This window comes from Meriones unguiculatus, chromosome 1 (genome assembly GCF_030254825.1).
Source record: "Meriones unguiculatus strain TT.TT164.6M chromosome 1, Bangor_MerUng_6.1, whole genome shotgun sequence".
Classification (NCBI taxonomy): Eukaryota; Metazoa; Chordata; class Mammalia; order Rodentia; family Muridae; genus Meriones; species Meriones unguiculatus.
The window spans coordinates 95,841,109-95,864,075 of NC_083349.1; the positions used below are offsets into that span (position 1 = coordinate 95,841,109).

Consider the following 22,967-nt stretch of genomic DNA (forward strand, 5'->3'; position numbering starts at 1 on the left):
AACTACTGACCACAGAAGGCTTAGAATGAAGCTACTTAACTAACAATGATTTTAATCATGTTTCTGTAATAAGTAGATTGAATACCTGGCTATATTTAAAATAGGAGGCTCAAAAAGGTTCAGTCCTTGCCCTCTGCAAATTTATTATATAGTTAGAAATATTATGGCAGGAAAGCATGTAAGAGAAGTCAGTGGCATTACACAGAGTTCCCAATTAAAATGATAAAGGATAAACTGGGCACTGTGGCACAGGCCTTTAATCCAAGCACTCAGGAAACAGAGGCAGGTGGACCTCTGTGAGTTCCAGGCCAGCCTGGTCTACAAAGTGAGCTCAGGACAGCCAGGGCTACACAAAGAAACCCTGTCTGGAAAAACTAACTAAATAACTTACTTTTGGAATTTGGGAGAACTCCAAAACGAATGAATGAATGAATGAATGAATGAATGAATGATTAGTTAATTTTGGAATTTGGGGTAACTTTGTTACTCAGAGAAACCCTGTCTTGAAAAATGAGAGAGAATTTGGGGGAATAAAGTAACCTAATACAATCACAAGTAATTCAAACACATAAATAGTTTCATATTTCCAACCTCAATTTTCAAAAGAAAAAGCCAGAAAATACAAGACTCTTCTTTACAACCCACTTAATTACCTTTACTTGGCACAGACTTTTTCACTGAGGCTACATGATCTTCAGAGATTGCAAGCCGCCTCAAAACATCAGCCAAAGCTGCCTTTAGCACAGTGATTTCATCTTCTTGTTGTTGAACTCGTGACTCAAGAGCTGAGAGGCGATCTTGAACATCAGAGGTACTTGCAGCAGAAATACTATCATCTGAAAAAGAAAATATTGACTATTTTAAAACCTGACTGCTCGAGAAAGAATTCCTTTCTGGGAAAATCTTTTCTTATATATACAGAAGAAAAAAAAAACAGATTATGCAACTTCTACACAAATTTTTTTCCATGGCTGAGCCTCCCCCCCCGCCCGCCATGGTGGTATCACCTTAGTTTTCTTACTAACTGTTCCCAACAAAAGTCATTCTGTAGAAAAAAATTAAGAATAGTTTTCAAGAGAGCAAACTATCTAAGCCCTGCCTTTTAACCAATCATGATGGCTAGGAAAACAAGATAGCAAACCATCACTCATGCTCCACCACTGACCAGAGGCTGTATTTCCTTGTCTTTACCATCAATCACACTCTTCCACCACCAATAAAAAGTAGCATTGTCATGGACTTAATCAAAGACTTTTTGCCGTTCTTCCTTTCTCCCATCAGTCCCTTTCTAAAAGAGCAATGGCTGGGTGTGGTGGCACATACATGCCATCTTGCATTCTAGGGGCAGGAGGATGGACTCAAGTTCCAAACAAGCCTGGGACCTATCACTAGAACTCACATAGAAGAAGAAGAGAACCAACTTCCATAAATTTCCTCTGAGCTCCACACATACACTGTGGCACACGTACAGTACTTCTGCCACAAATAAATAAATGCAATAATAAAAATAAACAAAACAGTAGCAACAATCATAATAAAAATAAATCAAAACCAATGAAGAAAACTAAAAAATGATGTTTCTTCTATAAAGCTCCTATCATATCTAACATATTAGGTATACAACAGCAAAGACTATTTTAAGTAAGTTTTTCTTGTTTTTGTTTGTTGTTTCGAGACAGGGTTTCTCAGTGTAGCCTTGGCTATCTTGGACTTGCTTTGTAGACCAGGCTGGCCTGGAACTCACAGAGATCCTCCTGCCTCTGCCTCTCTGAGTGCTGGGATTACAGGTGTGCAGCACCACAGCCAGCTCTATTTTAAGTTTTAACTATAACATTATTAAATGCCTCCAAAGCCACTTAACTTTTGAGTCCACTAATTGCCAGGTCAGTTAGAATAAAAATGTACAGCTGTATAGAAAAATCAAACACAGTTGGTTAATTCAATATAAGCAGGAAAATGCTGGGGAGAAACACTGACTTAATAGACACATTTGGCCTACTACTTGGATCAGGGTACAATTTATACTAAATAAGCGATACAGGCTCTAGGACAGAGTGTGTCATTTATCTCAAGTTGAAACAATATACATGGATTTCCTTCAACAGTTAAGACTAGGCCTAAGTTAGCAGACAGAGGCAGTAAACCTCCAACACAACTGAAGCAGGCAAATAAAAGTTCCTTTTACAAACTTCTTTCATCCATTCCTTTTTTTATGGCTAAGGTTTTTATTTTGTGAAATGTTCGATAGTCAAATGAAATGTAATTCTTCCTGTTAAGATCTTACCAAACCTGACAGGCTCTATAATAGATAAAATAAGAGAGGACAGTGTTTCAAAGGCACAATAAGCACAAAATTAACTAGTAACAATATCCTACTTTGTACTATACTTTTCATATTAACTTTCTCATTCCTTTCCTTGTGTTGTCTATATTTTATATTGGAAGAAAAAATTCAGGATATTAAACAGCTTGTCCAAGGTCACCAAACTACTATTAATATCTGAGATTTAAAACATAAATCTGAGCTGGGCATAGTGGTACACGCCTATAATCCCATCACTCTGGGGGGCAAAGGCAGGAAGCTCTCTGTGAGTTTGAGGCCAAACTGGTCTACAAAGAAAGTACAGGACAGCCAAGGCTATACAGAGAAACCCTGTCTCAAAAACAAACAAACAAACAACCCATAAGCCTGACTCCCGAATTAAATGCCTGAATGACATAAACAGTGGGGTTTTTTGTTTGTTTGTTTGTTTGTTTGTTTAAACATAAACTGTTGGTCTTTATTAGTATGGTTACTGATGAACCCTTTCAGTTCTCCAGTTTGGATGAACAATTAAAAGACCACTCTAGCTACAACAGACACAAAAGAGGACTGAAGCACAGTTCCTTTCAGCTCTAAAGTTCTACAATTTCTTGTCTAAAATCTCAACCCTTGGGCTAAGGAGACAAGGTAGTGAATAAAGCACAGGATTTCAAGCCTGGAGACCTGACGTTGGCCCTTTAGAACCAAATTAAACACCAGATGCAGTGACATACACACAGTTGTAACCCCAACACTCTTATGGGGAGATGGAAGACAGAGACAAGAGACTCCCCAAAAGCTTCTGAGGGCCAGCTAGCCTGGCTTACACAGCGGCAAACAAGAGACCCTGTTTCATGAAAAGTGGAAGACAAAGGAACACACACATACACATACACACACACACAAACACAAACACAAAATAAACAAACAAACATCTCAGCTCTTACTTTCAGGAGCAGGATCCAATAAAAGATATAATGTAGCAGTGCATGAATTCTGGTGTTAAACTGACTGGGTAAATATGTTTACTAATCAGCTCTGTAAGTGGTTTCCTTATAAGTAATTTCATCATGCTAATTACTATTAACATAAGGCTAAGGGAAGACTGGATGAATAATGAGCACTGTCATGTAGGAAGAGTTTGCTAAATGGTGTTCTGGACTGCCCTGTTTATTAATGCCATGAAACTGAAAATGACCTGAAATTCATGAGTACCCATGTAACCACTAATAAGGAAAGTATTTAGGGTAAAAAGATTGGGAGATGTGCAAGACAATATAATTAAAATGAAGTGCAAAACAATACTACCACACATGCTCATATAAACTAAATAAAAGAGGACAAACTTCTAAAACTAGAGAAGGATAAAGGAAGAAGCCAACATTTACTGGTTCTATTCAGTGCTGGGCACTGAGAGACACTATGTAATCAAGTCAATCAATGACCCAATAAACTAGGTTGCAGCATCCCTACTTTACTGTACACTGAAGCTGTAAGAAGTAACTGTCTAATGGTGTGCACTAGTAAGATGCAGAGCTCGCATACAGTCCATATGAATGTTGGGCCTATATGGAGCACGGGGTGTGTGTGTATGTGTGTATGTGTGTGTCAAAATGTATTGCTTTAGGACCGTAGAACTACCCATGGGCACCACACATTTTGCCACTGTATAATAACATGAGAAATCAGATATCCTGACCAAAATAAAGCTGTCTCATCTCCTTTTAAATTTTTTAAAATTTTATTTTATATGTATGGGTGTTTTGTCTGCATGTATGTTTGTATACCTAGTGCTCTTGGAGGCCAGAAGGGGGCATGTAGAACTGGAGTTACAGATGATGTGAGCTACCATGTAGGTGCTGGAGGTTGAACCCAGGTCTTTCCAAAAAGCAGCCAGTACTCTTAACCACTGAGTCATCTCTCAGCTCCTTGTTTTATCTTTATTGATTGACTGGTTTTTTTTTGAGACGGGGTTTCTCTGTGTAACCCCGGCTGTCCTGGAACTAGCTCTGTAGACCAGGCTGGCCTTGAACTCACAGAGATTCTGCTCCAGAGTGCTGAGATTAAAGGCATGCATCACCACTGCCTGGCTGAAGATCTATTTATGTATTTTATGTACTTCCGTCTGCATACCAGAACACGGCATCAGATAGTTGTTAGCTGCAACTCGAGTGCTTGGAAATTGTCCTTTGGAAGAGCAGTGAGCACTGTTAACCACTGAACCATCTCTCCAGCTACCGTATCTTTACTTTGAATGATAAAACAATTATTTGAGATCTCTGAAGAGTAATATTGCTGGGCATGGTGACACACATCTGCAATCCCAGGACTCTGGGGAGGCAGAGACAGAGGATCTCTGAGAGTTTGAGGACAACCTGGTCTACAAAGGTAGAGAGCGAGTCCAGGACAACAAAGCTAACACAGAGAAGCCCTGTCTCGAAAAACCGAGAGTAATCTTAGTAGGTGAACTGAAATGAGAAATCAATCTCTGAAGAATTGCCCATAAGGCAATGAATTCTCACAACCTCTCCACTGCATACCTATTACTGAAAGGTAACTCAAAACCCAAAACTGCATTTAAAACAAAACTCTCTAGACAAAACCCTCTCCCTGGCCCAAAGCCTGAGAAGGACAGGATACTGTAGGGCAGCGCTCTTTAGTTCGCCCAGGCAGTTCTGGAGCTGCAACACAGAGCAGTGCTGGACGAGCTTGCCTGCATGGTCTTTTCCTTCCACCTCCCACTTCATCTTCATGTGGGTAGCCATGAAAGGAGAAAACTCAGCTTCCTTAGCTAGGAAGCACAGAAAGGGGATTTTCAGAGCCCAAGAGTACCAAGATAAGGGAGAGGAAGCCTGCAAACCTGTATGCGAAGTCCTCCAACAACACAGACACGGAACTGGAATTAATATGGCAAAGGCTTTCAAAAGGGAACAGATGCAGATCATTGCCCAGTACCCATACTGGTCCGTTCACGTGTGCACGTGTAAGTGAGTAAGAAATAAACTAAACTGCTGAAATACTTTTCTTCCCTCTCTTTCCTTGCCCTGAGTATTCTTGAAACCATCTCTTTGGGTATGTGTGTTTCTCTAGAGCAGAGACTGGGAACTGTCACGTTCCACAAAGGAAAAACATTCTTGAAATAAATCGAAGTTGCAGCAAAGAAACAAAATTTTTAAAATGGAAATTTTAGAAATGAAAACAAATTCTTTAGTATCACAGCTCAAAAAGAGAATGAAAACTATATAGAAAAGATAGTGAACTTATCAACAGACGCGAAGGGGAAAGTAAGCATAGTGCCAGGACTCATATCTGTGTCCCTGGTGTCTCAGTTGATGACGATAAAAAGCCTGAGGACTGGGGAGCAGGGTAGGGGTGGACCTGACTCACCCAAACTGTTAAGTTAAAATGTACAAATTCATTTATTTAGGTACACTGAAACCCTGCAATCATATGCAAAAACACACAAGCAAAGCAGATTAAAATACAAAAGCAAAATTACAAATGTTAGTAACATAAAATGTTTATATACCCACTGTAGGAAGTAGTTCATAAACAAACAGAAAAGAACAACTACTCACACCAATAAAGACTGGTGTTTAACCACATTAGAATTCAGAATGCACACACATAATAGACAGGGTGATTTACGAACAGAAAGCAGGCAGGTGTAACATAAAACACAACCAAAAGATCCACATCACAGATAAACCCTACAGATCAGTTTTTAAAAACTCTGGGGGGGGGTGAGGGGGAAGAAAAGAAAGAAACATTACAAATGACCAATGAAAAAATGGGATGAGCTTGAGCACATCATTAATCTTGGCAAAGAAAATTGCAACGATACAAAATACTGTTTTATGCATGTATGTACAGATGTACTTACAGGGTAAGGGAATTTTTTTCTTTTCTATAGAAGATACTATTTTACGCACATATGTGCAGGGTTGGAGTGACTTTTCTATAGAAGAAAAGTTAGTTAATAAATCTTGATGCAGTAGCCCACTCCCAGGTTGCTTAGGCACCTGTGATGTCATCATTGGTTGCTGCCACAAGAGGCCCAGGATAAGAGGACCCCTGACTTTTTCTCTGCTTTTGTTTCTCTGTGGGGCATCCCTCCTCCCATCTATGTCTCTCTCTGTCTCTCTGCCCTCACTGCTCACTCAGGCCCTCAATCTCTTCTGCTCCCCCACCCCCAATAAAACCTCTTTCATATTAAGATGATAAAAAGATGCATGGCATCATTTTAAAATAAATACTAACAAAGACAGGGCAAGAGAAATAGAACACATTGATTTACTCACTTTTTGGTGGGGGACAATGGAATTACTTTTGCAAATTAAATTCCTAAACAGATAAAAATGAGGTTGTATTCCCAAAGAGTCCTGAAGTTTTATAGCATACAAACAAGAAAATTGGAATTTTTTTTATCATAGTTGGTAATAATATGATCCTAAGATCTATTACATGTCAATCAATTTTTTAAAAAGCCCATCTATTAAAGGTTCCCAACATAAATTGCCAAGCTGACTCATAGACCCACCAGCCTCTGCTGCCCTACAGCTGTGCTTAAAGGTGTGTGCCACCACACGGTATGCACTCACTTATAAGTGGATTTTAGCCCTACAGTATAGGATACAAGCCCACACTACAAGGCATAGACCCAAAAAAGATAAGTAACGTGGAAGATCCAAGGGAGGATGCATAAATCTCACTCGGGAAATAGAACAGAGGTAGTGACTGAAGAGAGGGAGCAAAGTAGGAGAAGGGCCACAAAGAGTTAAGAGGGTAGAGATCAGACCTGAGGAGAGGAAGGGCAAGAGGACAGAAGGCCTGTAGAGAAAGGAGAAACTGAGGGTGGTGACATCTGTGTGACAAGCTGGAGACCTAAGTCAGGGTAGGCTCCTGGGAGGATATGAGGGGGAGTCAAGCGGAGACCACAGAGACTGAAGAGACCAAACAGCCTCCAACTAGAATAGTCTCCTAGCATTGGGAGGGGAACACCAACCCATCTACAAAAACATTGACCCAAAATTTACCTTGCCTACAAGATGTGCAGGGATAAAGATAGAGCAGATAGAGCAGAGACTGAAGGAGTGCCCAACAAATGCCTGGCCCAACTAAAGACCCATCGGAGAGTGCCAACCCGACACTATGGGTGATGCTCTGCTAAGCTTGCAGACAGGAGACTGACAGAGTTGTCCTCTGAGAGGTGCTACCCAGCAGCGCCTCAAAACAGATATAGATACTCACAGCCAAAAATTGGGTGATGTGTAGGGAGTCTTGTGGAAAAGTGGGAGGAAAGAGAAAAGGACCTGGAGGAGACAGGAGCTCAAGAAGACCAACAGAGCCAACTAATCAGGGGTTTGCTGAGACTGAACATCAACAAAGCACATGCATGAACTGGACCTAGGCCCCCTACAAAGATGTAGCAAGTAGGCAGCTTCGGCTTCACGTGGGTCCTCTAGTAAGGGAAGTGGGGACTGCATCGGACATGGGCTCACTTATCAGCTTTTTGATAACTTCCCCCTGGCAAGACTGCCTTGCCAGACCACAGAGAAAGAGGACATGCGCAGTCCTGATGCAACTTGAAGAGCTGGGAAGGATGGGAAAAAGGGGAGAGGAGGAGGGAATGGAGTTACAGTAACAAGGATGTAAAGTGAATAAAATGCTACCTAGTTCTTATCAGACAGAATAGTAACAGCAGATTACATGGGAACACTAGAATTGTCCAGAGTGAGAAACCCTGAGAAACCATTATAACAGTACATACTGTTTATAGTTAAAGAACTATACTAGCCCAAATGACAGTCAGTAGGAGCTAATTCAGTAAGTAAGTATATTCTGTCATGTCACACAATGGATCTTCAAAAGAACAGTGCACATTTATAATCACAAACACATACTAGGAAGGAACATACTATGGAGGAAAAACTGGAGTACAGCATCAGTGTTGTGGCTGTACCTGTATAGATCTGTGTTTCAACTAGTAAGTAAACATACAGACATGCTGGAGCAGTCTATGGGAAACACGATTGCAGAGCATTTCTTTTCTTTAATTTTAGAGTTTTGTTAAAAAAATTGTTAAAAAAAATTGTTTTTGTTTTTGGTGTTCGGACTCGGGGTTTCTCTATATAGCTTTGACTGTCCTGGAACTCTGCAGACCCAGGCAAATCTCAATGGCCTTGAACTCATTGAGATTTGCCTGCCTCTGCCTCCCAAGGGCTGGGGTTAAAAATTAAAGTTGTTCCCAATCACTGTGAGCCACAAAAAGTTTTCCAAGAAGGCATGAAATCTTGCTGCTCACAGATAAGGACGAGGGAATCCAGGAATGTTAAGAACTCACTCAGGCTTGTCTCTTCAAGCCTGTTTTCCACCCAGAAGGCTGGGAGTGGATGATGTTAACAGCTGGTGATCTGTGCTAGCTGTAGAGCCCAGATTAGTATGCTTATCCCAAACTTTCTTCCACAGGCCTGTATCTGAAGCATTGTTTCTCAGTAAAACAAAACAAAACACTCATCCTTGGGGGCAGGGGGATGGAACTTTATAGCCTGCTGATATGATATCTACGCTAGCTCTGTTAGAAACCACACCAGATCCTATGCCCCTCACCTACAGAACCCATCCTCATGGTAGAGGTCACATGTAGTCATGCCTTAAGTTTTATTGTGAACACGGGATTGAGATAGTTATCAAAAAAGGTTTTCTGTGCTGTACTTAACTATGTCTAAAATAAACGGCTTGGTGTCAGCCTCGGAAAGTTTGAACTCGCACCAGGTAACTGAGTGGCGTTGAGCAGTATTTCCTTCTTGCCTTGAAAGGACCCTTCCTCTGCTGGCAGTGATGCTTGCAGGACCCCGCCCCCCAGATTTTTTTTTTCATTTTTTTCAACTTTTATTAATTATATTTTATTCACTTTGTATCCCCCCATAAGCCCCTCCAGATTTTTAAATAAAAAAAGCAAAGTAAAATTACACTATAATGTAAACCTCTTTAACAGCGTACCTCAATTTTCAGTTCAAGTTTGCTTAACTTACAGATTTTTAAACGTGTAAATATGGTATTCAAAAGTATTATTACTAGTAATAAGAGGCAGGGAATAATTACCAAGTACTCAAAGGCCTTCAAATACTACCTCTTAAAGACACAACTGATCTGTCTGTCACATTAGTGAATTGGTTGGTTGGGTTTTTTTCTACCTGCTGAGCCACCTCCTTAACCCTCAGGAACTAACCTTTATTGTTTGACTATTAACTGGAATTGGTTGTCATTAAATATGGCTGCATAAAGTTGGAAATGATGTAAGTCCATATAAAAAAGTCAATGCCACTACGCATTCTGCAATAGCTAAGATTAATTCTAGGAAATAACTGCAAGAAAATGCATGCGAAAAAACCACAAATGCACATGAAGACATATGTACTCATACAGGAATAAATGTTTCTGTTAATCTTAATATCCTACTTCCAAAGTAAAACTCTTAACTAAATAATATATTTAATTTTTTAAAACTCAGGTAAAGAGTATTGTTAATGACCTCTGTTTAGCAGTATGAAATATTGCTACATATTTAACAATATTAAAGCAAGACTCCTTTCTGGCTTAGGAAGTAAAATAACAAAAGAAACACTGTGTGGAGGTTTGAATAAGAATGGCCCCACAGGCTCATATATTTGAATCTTAGTTACCAGACAGTGACACTATCTGAAAAGATCAGGAGGTGTGGTCTTGCTGAAGATCAGGGGCTACTTTTCCAGCACCTGCCTGAACGTCACCACACTCCACACCATGAAACCACTCCACACCAAGGAAACTGTGAGCCAGCCCCTCACTAAATGCTTTCTTTTGTAAGTGTTGTCTTGGTCACGGTGTCTCTTCACAGCAATACAACAGTGACTTTGACATGTTTGTTCTCTACTTTAAGAAAGTAAGAATTTTTTTCCTTGTAAGCTACTGTCACTAAAAAGTCATCTAGCATATAACACAAGAAACTATGTTTGGCTGGAGGAATGGCTCAGAGGTTAAGGGCATTTGCTCTTCTTTGGATCTAGGTTCAATTCCCAACACCTACATGGCAACTCATAACTGCCTGTAACTCCAGTTTCAGGGGATCTGGCATCTGCACACTGGCATACATGAAGAGAAAACATGAGTGCACACGAAATAAAAATAAATATGTTTTTAGAAAAAGAAAACTATGTTTAAGAAAATAAAAAAACACATTTTACTACTGTAATCCAAGGATGCTGCCTAGTTTCAAAAAAAGAACTGTATATTCTTCTATCATTAATTCAATACAAAATTTAAAACAGATGTGCAGATCACTTTGTTTCTATGAGGGTTTTTGGTAGAACTTGACTGAAGGATGAAGAACAAAATCTGATTATTTGGGAGGCACTATTAAATTAGTGTCCATTAAAAGCTGGTGCCTTAGTCTTTCCTCCTGCAGAATAATATATTACATACCTAGCCATGTTTCATACAAGAAAATCAAGTAGTGTAAAACCCACTTTGCCCTCAGAACACATCTTTTATAAAGTGAGTAGTCGTGGGTCCTCAGAGTCCTTACTTAGGCAAACACTTATGCCATTTTTGAAGAGTGAGGGGAAGAACAGATCTCAGTCTGTCCCCACTTCCAGCCTCTTCTGTCCAAGTAGTGGAATCTGACAGACAAGGTCTCATCTGTGCACAGGAACCACACACTGAGGCAGACCGGCAAGCTGCCTTCCGCTCTTAGCACTTCTGTTTCCTGCCGCCTTCCCAGACACTCCAAGCAAACCCCAGCTCAGAATCTCATGACATACTTCACATTCTGAGGAAATCCTCTCCATCCAGATGGCCTACCACAAAGCACTTCTATGTTAACACAAATAAAACATGCTTAAGAGACAGCCACTCTCCTGTCCCTTTGCTATCAGAGCTAAAAGTTTTCTACTCACTTATAAAGTGATACAGAGAGGCTGAGAGCGAGCAAACAGGAAGCAGACAAAGCCTGGGCCACCCCACACAGCTCACAGTCAGTACACAGCAGCATATTCACCACAGGGATGTGTTTAACCTGAGCCATTACTTTATGCTTCAACCGCTCAACCAGTGCTTTGAATCCAAACCCTGGTTTTTCTCCTTCTGAAACTGCAACACAATACCATGTCTATAAATAACGGTTTAGAAGTGCCAAAGTGAACATTTTTTTCTTGTAGGAAATAAAAATAAACAATGCGTGTGCAAAGTGGCAAGTCCTATTTCCTTTTTCCTTTGGCTTTTGTTTAAAATGAAACCACTTGAAGTGTAAAGAATGGTCACTTTTTATTATTTTTTAAACCTGAATATTCAGATCATCTGGTGTATTATAACAATTTTACTAAAACATAATTAACAAAAATGTCATTTTCAAAATTATCTGAAAACATTAAAGCCATAAGTTATCTGTAATAAAATATTTTAAAATGCTATGCACACTCAATAAATATGATATGAAGAAATTTATTTGGGAAAAGGAGTTGGAGCCTGAGTTGGCAATGAGGGTAGAAAGAGAAAGAGACAGAGAGTGGGAGAATGTAGGAGGAGCAAGAAGGGGATGGTGATGCCCCCACCTCCAGAGAGAAAGTCAGAGAGCAGAAAAGGGAAGGGAAACTGAGGCAGAGAGAGTGGGTGGGAGTGGCAGACAGGTTATATCTGGAGCACCTGGCCCAGGTGGTGACATAGGACACTGGTAAGAGCCTAAGGGCCCCTGAGGGCAGGCCAGTTGAATTGCCTGCACAACAACATAACAATATCAAATAACCTATAAGATAAAACAATTCACACTGATAACATACTCTAGTTTTAAACCATTAATGCTTACAAGTAATGCCAATATGTAACAATTCAAATCATAAATACTTTCAGTCTTACATCACCATATAAAGCCAGTGACAATAAATGTATTTGTGTATGTGTGTGTGTGTGAACACTTCTAAAATCAACTAAAAAACAAATTTGGGGGGGGGGGAGTGTCAAAGATGCCAGAGGGATTTCCTTCAATGTTACTTTAGCTTGCTCAGCTAACTTTCCCATATAGCCCACACCATCTGCCCAGGGATGGTGCTTAGAATTGGGGTGGGCCCTCCTTCATCTCTTAGCAATTAAGAAAGTGACCCTCATACAAGTCAATCTGATAGGTGAAATTCCTCAATTGAGAGTCCCTCAATTGAGACAACTGAAGCCAAACTATGACAAGGGTTAAATTTCCAAGAACCACCTTGAGGGAAGAGAAATTCTTCTTTCTTGGACTCATATTCTTATATGAGAAGCAAGAGAGGTTAGAGAGATGTTGGTTGTGAGGCTCCTCTAATATCTAGTGCAGTGTTCTTAGCTTGTCAAAATATCATTTTCTGAACCTCAACTACACACTCACTCACTCTCTCACTCTTTTCAATTTGCAGTGTTTCTTTTGTTTTTCAAGACAGGGTTTCTCTGCATAATAGCCCCAGCTGTCCTGGAACTTGCTTTGTAGACCAGGCTGACCTTGAACTCAAAAGGATCCACCTACCTCTGACTCCTGCATGCTGACTCCTGACTTGTGCCAGCCAGACATGGTGGTGCACAGCTGTAATCCCCGCACTCGGGGAGTCAGAATCAGAGGCCGGGAGATCTCTGCGAGTTCTAGGCCAGCCTGGTCTACAAAGCAAGACCAGGACAGCGAAGGCTACGTTCAGAAACCCTGCCTCGAAAACAAAAACAAGACTTGTGCCACCGTGCCTGGCTCGGTTTGCAGTGGTTTCAATCTACAGATATGGAATCCACCCACCCACCTCTCTGTGCTTCCATTATCTCTCTTCCATTCTTAGATAAAAGCCTCTGCATGGGGCCTCTGCTGCTTGCCCCTTCTTGTTAGTACAAACCACTGCCTGTTTGTCTCTTCTCTAAGCCTGTAAATGCGCTGGTCTCCATCGGAACAAACCTGTAATCAGCCTTGCTTAGAATCCTCCGCACCCTTACCCGCTTTACTTCCATTCCATCCTCAGCCAGACTCTTAATTCTGCCTGTTTCCTAGACCTCCTTCAGTGTTCTGCATGTGTGTATGTGCACATAGACTGTTTTGTTTTGTTTTTACCACCACCCCACTGAAACTTCTGTGGTAAAGGTCTCCTAATAGCCAAACAAATTGAATTTGTTTTTCTGGTATCTTTGTAATCTGTGGTGTCATTTCTTCTTTCCTGTGTCTATATTACCTGCTGGTTTTCGTACCTTCTCTAACTTGACCCTATTCTATTCTTATTTAAAGCCACCAATTCTCCTGATACCAGTTATCAACTAGATGCCAATACTGTTCTCAAGTAAGTCTTCAGGTGTCTATCTTAAGCCTAAGACCTAAGGGTACTTCTGTCGTAGTTACCTCAAAGTCCTAAGGTCCAAGACAGCCGATCATCGCTCTTATTCTCTATCCTGTTTCTTTTCCTTTCTGCCTTACCCTGGTACATGTTACTTAACCATGTAGAAGCATGGAGGGTCTCTTGTAGTTTTTATTCTTTTATCTATCACACTCATACATACATATGCATATATACATGCTTTTTCAGTTGTTAGTCCCTAAACAATGACGTGTAATACGTTGTCTTAAATAAACTAGAAATTAAAACACCATCTTTATATAAGAGACTAAAGATTTTATCATTGAGAGTTCATATGGGTATACCATGAGAGATGACCACATTTGTCTTTGTACCTACACTATATTTGTGAAGATCATTTGCTTAAGAGCATCAGTTAAAGAGCTTTGAGATAAATGTTAAGTACAGAATTGGCTATTCCATTTAATTCACACTACTTTAAAGTATAGTTAGTTTTCAATAAAGTTACATCTCAAATTTCCCACAAATCCCAATAGTTTTTTTTTTTAATTTTCTTATATGCCTGGAAAAAAATATCACACAAAGCAGTCACTGTACAGTGCTTGATTTCCAGAACCAGCAGCAAAGGCATAAAGCAAAAGGTGGTGGTTACTTAAAAATAAACAACAGAACAGAACAAAAGGCCTGCATGATTTGAACACAGGGAACTTCCCAGAGACTCATACTCCAACCAAGGACTATTCATGGAGATAACCTAGAACCCTGACAATGCAGACACTTCTGATGAGAACTGATAGACTAAGATCAGAAAGAAGGAGAGGAGGACCTCCCCTATCAGTGGACTTGGGGAGGGGCATGCATACAGAAGGGGGGGGACTGGGAGGGGAGGAGGGAGGGGTTTATGGGGGGATACAAAATGAATAAAGTGTAATTAATAAAGGCTAAATAAAAAAATAAAAAATAAAAAAAGGCCTGCCTGATGAGCCAGGTTCCATCCTGGAACTCACATAAAGGTGGGAGGAGAGAATGGCTCCCATACAAGTCCGAATGAGGTTTAATGATGCAGGAAAGGGTTCTAAAAGCAGCTGATTTAGAACTGTATGACAGACAGTAAGCAAAACAGGAACTTCCACCACTCCACCACCTAAATATACCTCTCTCTTTTCATTTCTTTCTCTGCATAGTCCCTTTTGTTCTCGTAAGTGGTTTTCAAGACAGTCAGTCAGTCCTTCCCAGCCTGCCCTGCCCCTTTTCAGTCTCTACCTAGATGATAAAAATGAGGTAAGAATTTTCATTGCTGTTACCATGAGGGATTCGGCCAAGAGCCTAGATTTAAAACAAACAAAAACAAAAAAAAAAACTAACATGAAAAATAAAGAGCAACAAGACACTGATTGACAAGCATGGTACGACTTGTCAATCCCAGCATGGTATAATCCCAGCATTCCGTGGACAGGCAGAGTAATTTGGTTAAGGGCAGTCTGAGCTGTTTCACAGAAACAAATCAAGACAAAACAAGCATGTAAAAAACTGCCAAATACTAAAGTACACAAATATCTACTACTCCCCATAATAAAAGCCTGCTAAAGCCCATATCTAGATTGCCTTAATGAGATTTATTAAAACCTGATTTTAGAAGTATCGGAACAGAAACAATGCATATTTTACTTATTGTGTATCTAAATTATATTTCATAATCAGAAATTATAAAATGAATTAAATTGGAAAGACAAAACACATAGCTATGTGTCATTTATATGAAAATCATTTTAACAGTGAACTAATATAGCAGGCATTGTTAGGATTTGTACAGGGTATGTTTTCAACCCTAGAAGAGAGTGCAGAATAAACGGGACCCTGATATATGTGTGAACCAGCCACAAGCTGCGGCAACAAAACTTATCAATTTCATTCTTCAGACAGGTATCCCGTATGTGAAGGGCAAAGGCATCACAGAATATCTTAGACATGCAGGTTAGGGCTCCTCTTTGTGCAGTAGGACAGCCTGAAGAGGCACATGCCACTTCTCCAAACGAGGCGGGGAGTGAGGGGGGACAGCTCAGCTGGCACCGTGCTTGCTGTGCAAGAATGAAGACCTTAGTTTGTGAGGAGGCTAGGCATGGCAGTAATGACATTTCTAATTCCAGCGCTGGGAAGATGGAAGGCAAGGTAAGGTAGCAGTCAGTCTGGCTAAATGAGCAAGCCCCAGGTTCAATGTGAGACCCTGCCTACATTTAAAACAAGTATGGGGAAAGGCTCAGTGGAGCCTTTCGAGCCTTGCACAGGACCAGGGTTCATTTCTTAGCACTCATGTGGTAGCTCACAACTGTCTTTGTAATTTCAATCTCAGGGGATATAATCAGTTTTTCTGACCTCTGTGGGCTAAGCATGCAAGTGGTACACAGACATACATCCAGGCAAAACATCCATACACATAAAACAAAAATAAAGGTTAAAATTTTTAAAAAAATTAAGAATGACAGAAGTCCCTAAAATCAACCTCTGGTTTATGCATACACACAAGATCATATACACATACATACACCATGTGTGTGTCACATACATGAACATAAGACTGACAGAAAAATACTGGACTGTTTAATCACTTTAGCACAAGGCTCAAGAAAACCTCGCTTTTTTTAAATATTCTTTTTCTTGAATTCCATGGAAAAAATTTGGCAATCTGCTAAAAGAATCAAAATTTTTATTTTTTTAAAGAACTAAATAAATATTAATGGTCACATACTTCATCCTTTCATTTAATATTATTTTAAATGTACTGACAAGTTTGCATATATAGTATACAGCATGACATTTTGATGTTATATGTTACAAAAATGGCTAAACTGAGGTATGGGCATCACTTCACATAACATCCTTTGATAAAGACACTTCTAGCCACGAAAACCAGGCAACCTGACTGAGTTCAATCCCTGGGGCCCACATAAGGATGAAAGATGAAAATCAACTTCATGATGATGTCTTCTGACCCCATGCACTTGAACATACAAAAGACTGAAATTAAAACAAAACAAAACAAAACTGTTCTCAGCAACTTTCTAAATATACAACATATTTATACTAATTTTATAAACCATGATGTAAATAAAGCACAATGAGTCTTTCTTGAAATTATCCCCTTTTAACTCAAATTGTGTCCTTTAACCTACCTCTCCCAATCTCTACCACTATACCCCTACTTCCAAGCCCTGGGTAAACACCATTTCTCCTGTATGAATTCAATGGTTTTTAGGTTCCAAATAAAGTGGAGTCATATAAAATTGCCTTTATGTGCCTGGCTTTTTTCACTTAACACAGGCTCATCTGTGTGCTGAAAATGGCAATTCTTTCTATTCTAAAAATGAATATAGTATCACAGTCTTGTTTTTAAACACAGTCCTCTGATGGCAGACATTTATATTGATCCCATACTGTGAATGGTGCTTAAACAAACACGGAAGTGTAGCAATCTTTGATATACTGAATTTCTTATCTTTTGAATATGTACCTAGGGGAACTGTGAGACTAGTGATATTATTTTAAAATCTTTAAAGAACTTTCATACTTTTGTCCATAATGGCTTTAAAAGCTGTTAGCTTTTAAATACTCAATGGTCAGCTATTACAGGTCAAGAATTATATGCATACATATACACTCATATACACATACACAATTATACACACATATAATAAGATGCAGAACTTTGGAGTATACGGAAGATTTAGTAGATAAATTTCACTTCAAATCTGGTATAAATATCAGACAAAACAAATAAAATTGGCAAGCTGTTTCCAATCCACTCCCAAATGTCTCAAAACAGCACTACAGCCACAGGAGATGCAATGTATTGCTGCGCCATGAACACATAACACACACACAACTATATAATTATAGCTCATTTGCTAATGTAACATTATCCTTTAAAAACAAACAAATTTCTATACTTTTGCATACTAGTTATACATTCTGTATCTGGTGTCTAATTTGCCTATTATCATGTTTAATCTCAGGCTATAAGGTAAAAGGCTATAAGGTATAATATGTAAATACTGCCTATAAACCAACAAAAGGTTATCAGGCCACTAAAAAACAAGGAAAGGATATAAACATGCCAACTTCTGTTTATAGGAGGGAAACATGGGTCAGCTCACTGTTAACAAGACACATAAAATTACATTAAGATTATAATGAAGCAAACTTAAGAGGCCCAGCAACACGAAAATCTGCTCAGATTCACAGTGCATGCACTTCTCTATCTTATCTTCTCAGGGGAAGCACATATTTACAAACCACTGCAGAGAAGAATAGAACAAGATTTATTTGATTTCAAGCTACATTTATTTATTCTATAATCTAGCAATCCCACTCACAGAAATGGACAAATAATTTTAACATGCATTCTCTAAATCGAATAAACAAATTATAATAAAACGCAGGAGATAAGCAACCCTTACAGACTGGTTTATAATAACTGTAGAAAATGTCCTATTAAATCCAGACCATTTTCTCTAGCAAGGAGCTTGGTTATATAATATTTGATATTAGATCTTGTACTTTCTAAATATATTCCCAGCAACCAAGCAATGAAGTTCAAATTAACTGTTCATTCTCGCTGGAAAGACAGCTCAACAGTTAAAGAGTACACTGCTTTTGCACAGGATCCAGGTTCAATTCCCAAAACCCACTGGGTGGGTCACAACTACCTGCAACTTCAGTTCCAGGGGATACCATAGCTTCTTCTGCCCTCCAAGGGCTGCTGCATGCATGTATGCATGACACAAGTATGATACACAAGCACACACACACAAAATAAATTTTAAAATTTAAAGTAACTGCTCATGAAGACAACTGAAATATGCACATACAAACATGACCAACTGTAATCCAGAGCATATTTTAACAATTCCTAGGGAGCAATGGGTGGAAAACCTCATTTAGGTATGCATTATAGCAATAGCTTAATTAAAGCACGGCAAAGCCTAAAGACAAATGCTGATGGGTTCAAGGATCTCATTACTAAATGAAATACAGTAGCTGTCTTTTTCTACCAGGACCAGGCAGTAAAAAATGTAGTCATTCACATTTGTAATGTAAAGAACAGAGGTTAAACATATTCTTCTAAAGCAAACCACAGTTGAAGTGTGAACCTTAATGAGAACTGTGCTATCAAAAAAAAAATCTTTTATTATAATAAACGACTGTTGAGGAGATGGCTGAGAGGTTATGAATGCTTACTGAATAATCAGGGGACCAGAGTTCAAATCCCAACATCTACATCAGGATGCTTGAAAACACCTGTAACTCCTGTTTAAGGAATCACAAACTTTCTGGCTTCCACTAGCACCAGTACATGCACTCACACAAAGACACACACACACACCCCTAACTGTTCTAACGGGTCTAATATAATCCTGTCTCAAATTAGGAAAAGATTCAACTAAACCATTTTCCATAAGACTATGGTCCTAAGATCATTAAATTCACCATGTGAATAATCCTCTTAATTTTTTTTACATTTACTTAGTGTGTGTTGTGTGTGTCTACATGTACACATCTGCACCATAAAACATATGCAGAAGACTAAGAGGACAACTTGAAGGAGTCAGTTCTTCTCTTCCAAGAGGGCCCTGGGATCCAGCTCAGTCATCAGGCTTGGCAGCACGTGCCTTCACTACTGAGCCATCTCCCCACCCCGCTCTAATTAGATATTATGCTTGGGTCAGTGGAAAACTTAGAAAGTACCACTCATTCAAGTGTCCTAGTTTGCTGTCTACTGCTGTGATAAACATCACAGTTAAAATCAACGTGGGGAGGACAGCAATTACTCCACTTTACAGCTTACCGTCCTCTTACGAATGAAGCCAGAGCATCGGCAGGCAAGGGACATGGAGGAACTCTGCCTGCTGACAGCCTTTTTATACAATTCAGGAGGACCACCTGCCTACAAGTGGCACGGCCCACAGTGGCCTGGGCTTCTCACATCAATCATTAATTACAAAATTCCCTCCTCAGACTTGCCTACAGGCCAATCAGATGAAGGTAATTCCTTAATTGAGGTTCTTACTTGCAAGTTGACTTCTGTTTGTGTCAAGCTGACAACCAAACTATACAGCACAGCAAGCGAACAGCAGCAGGTAGCAATGAAATAGTGACATGTTCCTCAACAAGGAGTTCTACAGTAAAAGGGAGTAAAACTCACAGGAGATACATTACACCTATATAACACTTCTGAGACACCAAAGGTTTCGAATATGCTGACACTTACAAGTAAACTTGAACCCGTAGTGATCCCCCTGCCTCAGCCTCCCAAATGCTGGTATTAGGTGACTGTCTCTACACCTAGCCCCAATCTTTACAACACTTTGCGACTTCACTATCTTCACTTCACTTTAGAATGTATGCTTTACTTCTTCCTCTTTGAAAGGAAAAATAGCAGAATTTGGCTAAAAGTCCCACTTTACAAATCAGCCCCTTACCTTTTGGCAACTCATTGAAACACGTGTTTCTTGTATAATGCTGCTCCTTCCCCCCAGTGTTCTTTGGTGCATCCCAACTGCCACAATACCAGTAAAATGAAAATATTAACAACTCTGACCAGCCGAGAATAAAGTATTCTCTAATCTCGGATTTGCTATAGTTTCAGGTTCAGTGAGGAACAAGTTGGTCTTTATTCCTTACAGCTACTTTGTTTCTCTGCCACCAAGAGTCTAAAATCTGTAAGACTTATTCATGGTCCTGAAGGCTGGACAATTCCTGTTGGTCTGCTGAGATTGTTTGGGGGTATTTACTGTTTGGTGTGATCACCTTTGGAGGCCAGCTATACTAAAGTCTTCAGAGCACTGTATGAACAAGCTTGTTCTCAAACTTCACCTCTGGTCTCCTGGAATACTTTCTCTAGGAATTGTAAATTTTCATTGAAGAAGCCCAACAATCTTAAGCCACAGTGCCACAAAGGACACCTATGTGTATGTGCTGGTTGGGTAGTTCCAATAGCCTAGACTGTTAGGCATTCTGGCCAATGCAATGGATGATTAAAAAAATAAAAATATAAAACACCAGGACTCTTTCGTTGAATGTCAGCCGGCAAACCTAAGCCCTGCCCAAAGTCCTGCCTTGCAAATGATATGAGGTTTAACAACATGATTGCTTTAAATCCTTGAGGTTTAAGGGTCACTTTTTTTTTCCCAACCAGAATTGGTCAATAAGGTTGTATTACATGAAGTATTAAGCCTTATCGTCCATATTTGTACAGTGGTAGTCTCAAATAACTGCTTTAAAAATATCCAGATAGACTTTCCATTTTTGTGTATGTATGTTGTATGTTACATGTTTGTGTGAGAGCATTTGTGTGTGGTATGTAGCCGTGTGTGTGTGTGTGTGTGTGTGTGTGTGTGCACGCGCGAGCGCGCATGTGGGAGCCAGAGGCTGATGTTGGGTGTCTTGCTCAATTGCCTTCCAACTTCTTTTCTGAGACAGAATCTCTGACTGGGCCTGTGTTGCACTAACTTGGCTAGTCTGGCGTGCCCTGGGGCTTGTCCTGACTCCACCCTTTCAGTGCTAGGATTACTGGCTCCTGGGTTCTGGGATCAAACTCAGATGCATACTTGCATGACAATCACCAACTGAACTGTAAGGCCTGAAGTTACAGTTTTATACTCTCGGAACAGTACTGTCCTAAGACAAGCACTGGGAAATGTTAAGATGCACAAATACACCAAATAGTAAGCTGCCTGACGGGGGCACTGACTAATACCTACAGTAGTAACGGCGTCTGGTGAACACAGAGTTCTAAACAAAAAGTAATTAAGACAGATTTTTTTTTCAATTAATACTCAAAGCAGAGCTAGGTATGGTAGTACATGCACTATACCAATCCCAGCACTTGGGCAGGCAGAGGCAGGGGGATCTCTGTGAGTTTGTGGCCAGCCTCCTCTACAGACCAAGTCCAGGATAGCCAAGGCCACAAGATCTCAAAAAAACAGAACAAACTTGAAGCAGAGGAGGTTTTAAAACAATACCCCAAAATAATCTCAAATATTAACATGATACCCTCAATATCTTATAAGACACGTGTCATACACATAAAAAATTACCATGGAATCTGGTTTTAAATTATTTCCTCTTTTCTCTTTAAAACAGTATTTGGCTGAGGCTGGAGAGATGCTCACTGCTCAAAGCACTGACTGCTCTTGCAGAGGCCCCGGGTTTCATTCCCAGCACCCACATGGCAGCTCACAGCTGTCTGTAAGTGCAGAACCAGGGGATCTGACAACCTCTTCTGGCCTCTGCAGGCACTGGATGCTTGCTGTGCAGAGACACGCATGCAGGCAAAACACTTAATAAATAGATAATAAATAAATAAGTGGTAGGCCATCTTAAATAATTAGCAAAGGGGCAGAGTCAAATAGTTGCTACATCAAATGCCCACTAGTTCAACTGGGCACGGGTGGCACAAGCCTGTCACATGAACATAAGAACTACTTACCGAAGAGAGAACATGGGAAGTCTGAGCTGCTACTACACAACAGAATCTTTTGTGTGACATCTGACTTTCAAGGAGAGTCAAAATAGTGTTACACGCTTAGGAAGGAGGCTTGTTAGTTTCCACACAACCCAGGCTATATGAGGAAAACACATGCACACATGCATACAGTGCATCACAGTATAGGAACACTAAAAACCAACACCAGAAACTTTCTAACCCTAAGAAATAATTTTAAGATGGGATACTGAATGTATGAGAAGAAAATATTACTGCCTGCCCAAGGCTTAAGTCTATAGTATCTACCAAGGCAAATAACTTACAGCCTAGTCATAACATCAGCAATAGGAACACAGTTATACCACTTAAATCTCAATGTGTCAATGAGAAAGTATGTAACTTTCCTGGAAGGAGGAGGAGTCTAACCTACTATTTGATCATTTTTAATATCCAAGTCTTATAATAATCAGAAACAACTTGAAGCACACTGTATCTTACAGGGATATCATTAAACCTTAATCTGAAAAGAGGGAATTGTTCTGTTCAGATACTTAAACAACCAACACAAGAATCCACCCACCAAAGAGAAAACAGAAAATTTCAATTGCTACCACAAAACAGGTTGTTTGCAAGCTGATGTCTGACTATGTGTGCTGTGATTAGTATCTTCATGTCCAGGCACCACCATTTCCAGAAGATTCTCCACTAATCTGTACTGCAATATTTAAAAGAAAAGTGCCAACAAATAAGGGAACTACAGATCAAATAAAACAGTCTAAACACAAAACCATTAAAAGATGAATTAGACATCAGGAAAGCAAATAAAACCTTAGTATTTTGTTTTACATTTTGC

The 22,967-nt window shown here is 39.7% G+C and overlaps 1 protein-coding gene across 5 annotated transcripts in view; it reads right to left on the reverse strand.

Moving 5' to 3' along the window:
• Positions 1-22,967, reverse strand: part of Eml4 (EMAP like 4) — a 117,081-nt gene that overhangs the window by 56,402 nt on the left and 37,712 nt on the right. For all 5 annotated transcript variants that reach the window (XM_021648708.1, XM_021648704.1, XM_021648707.2 and 2 more), the window contains exon 2: positions 654-836. In XM_021648708.1, the coding sequence (XP_021504383.1) occupies positions 654-836 (183 nt within the window). The remainder of the gene's footprint in view (positions 1-653; positions 837-22,967) is intronic.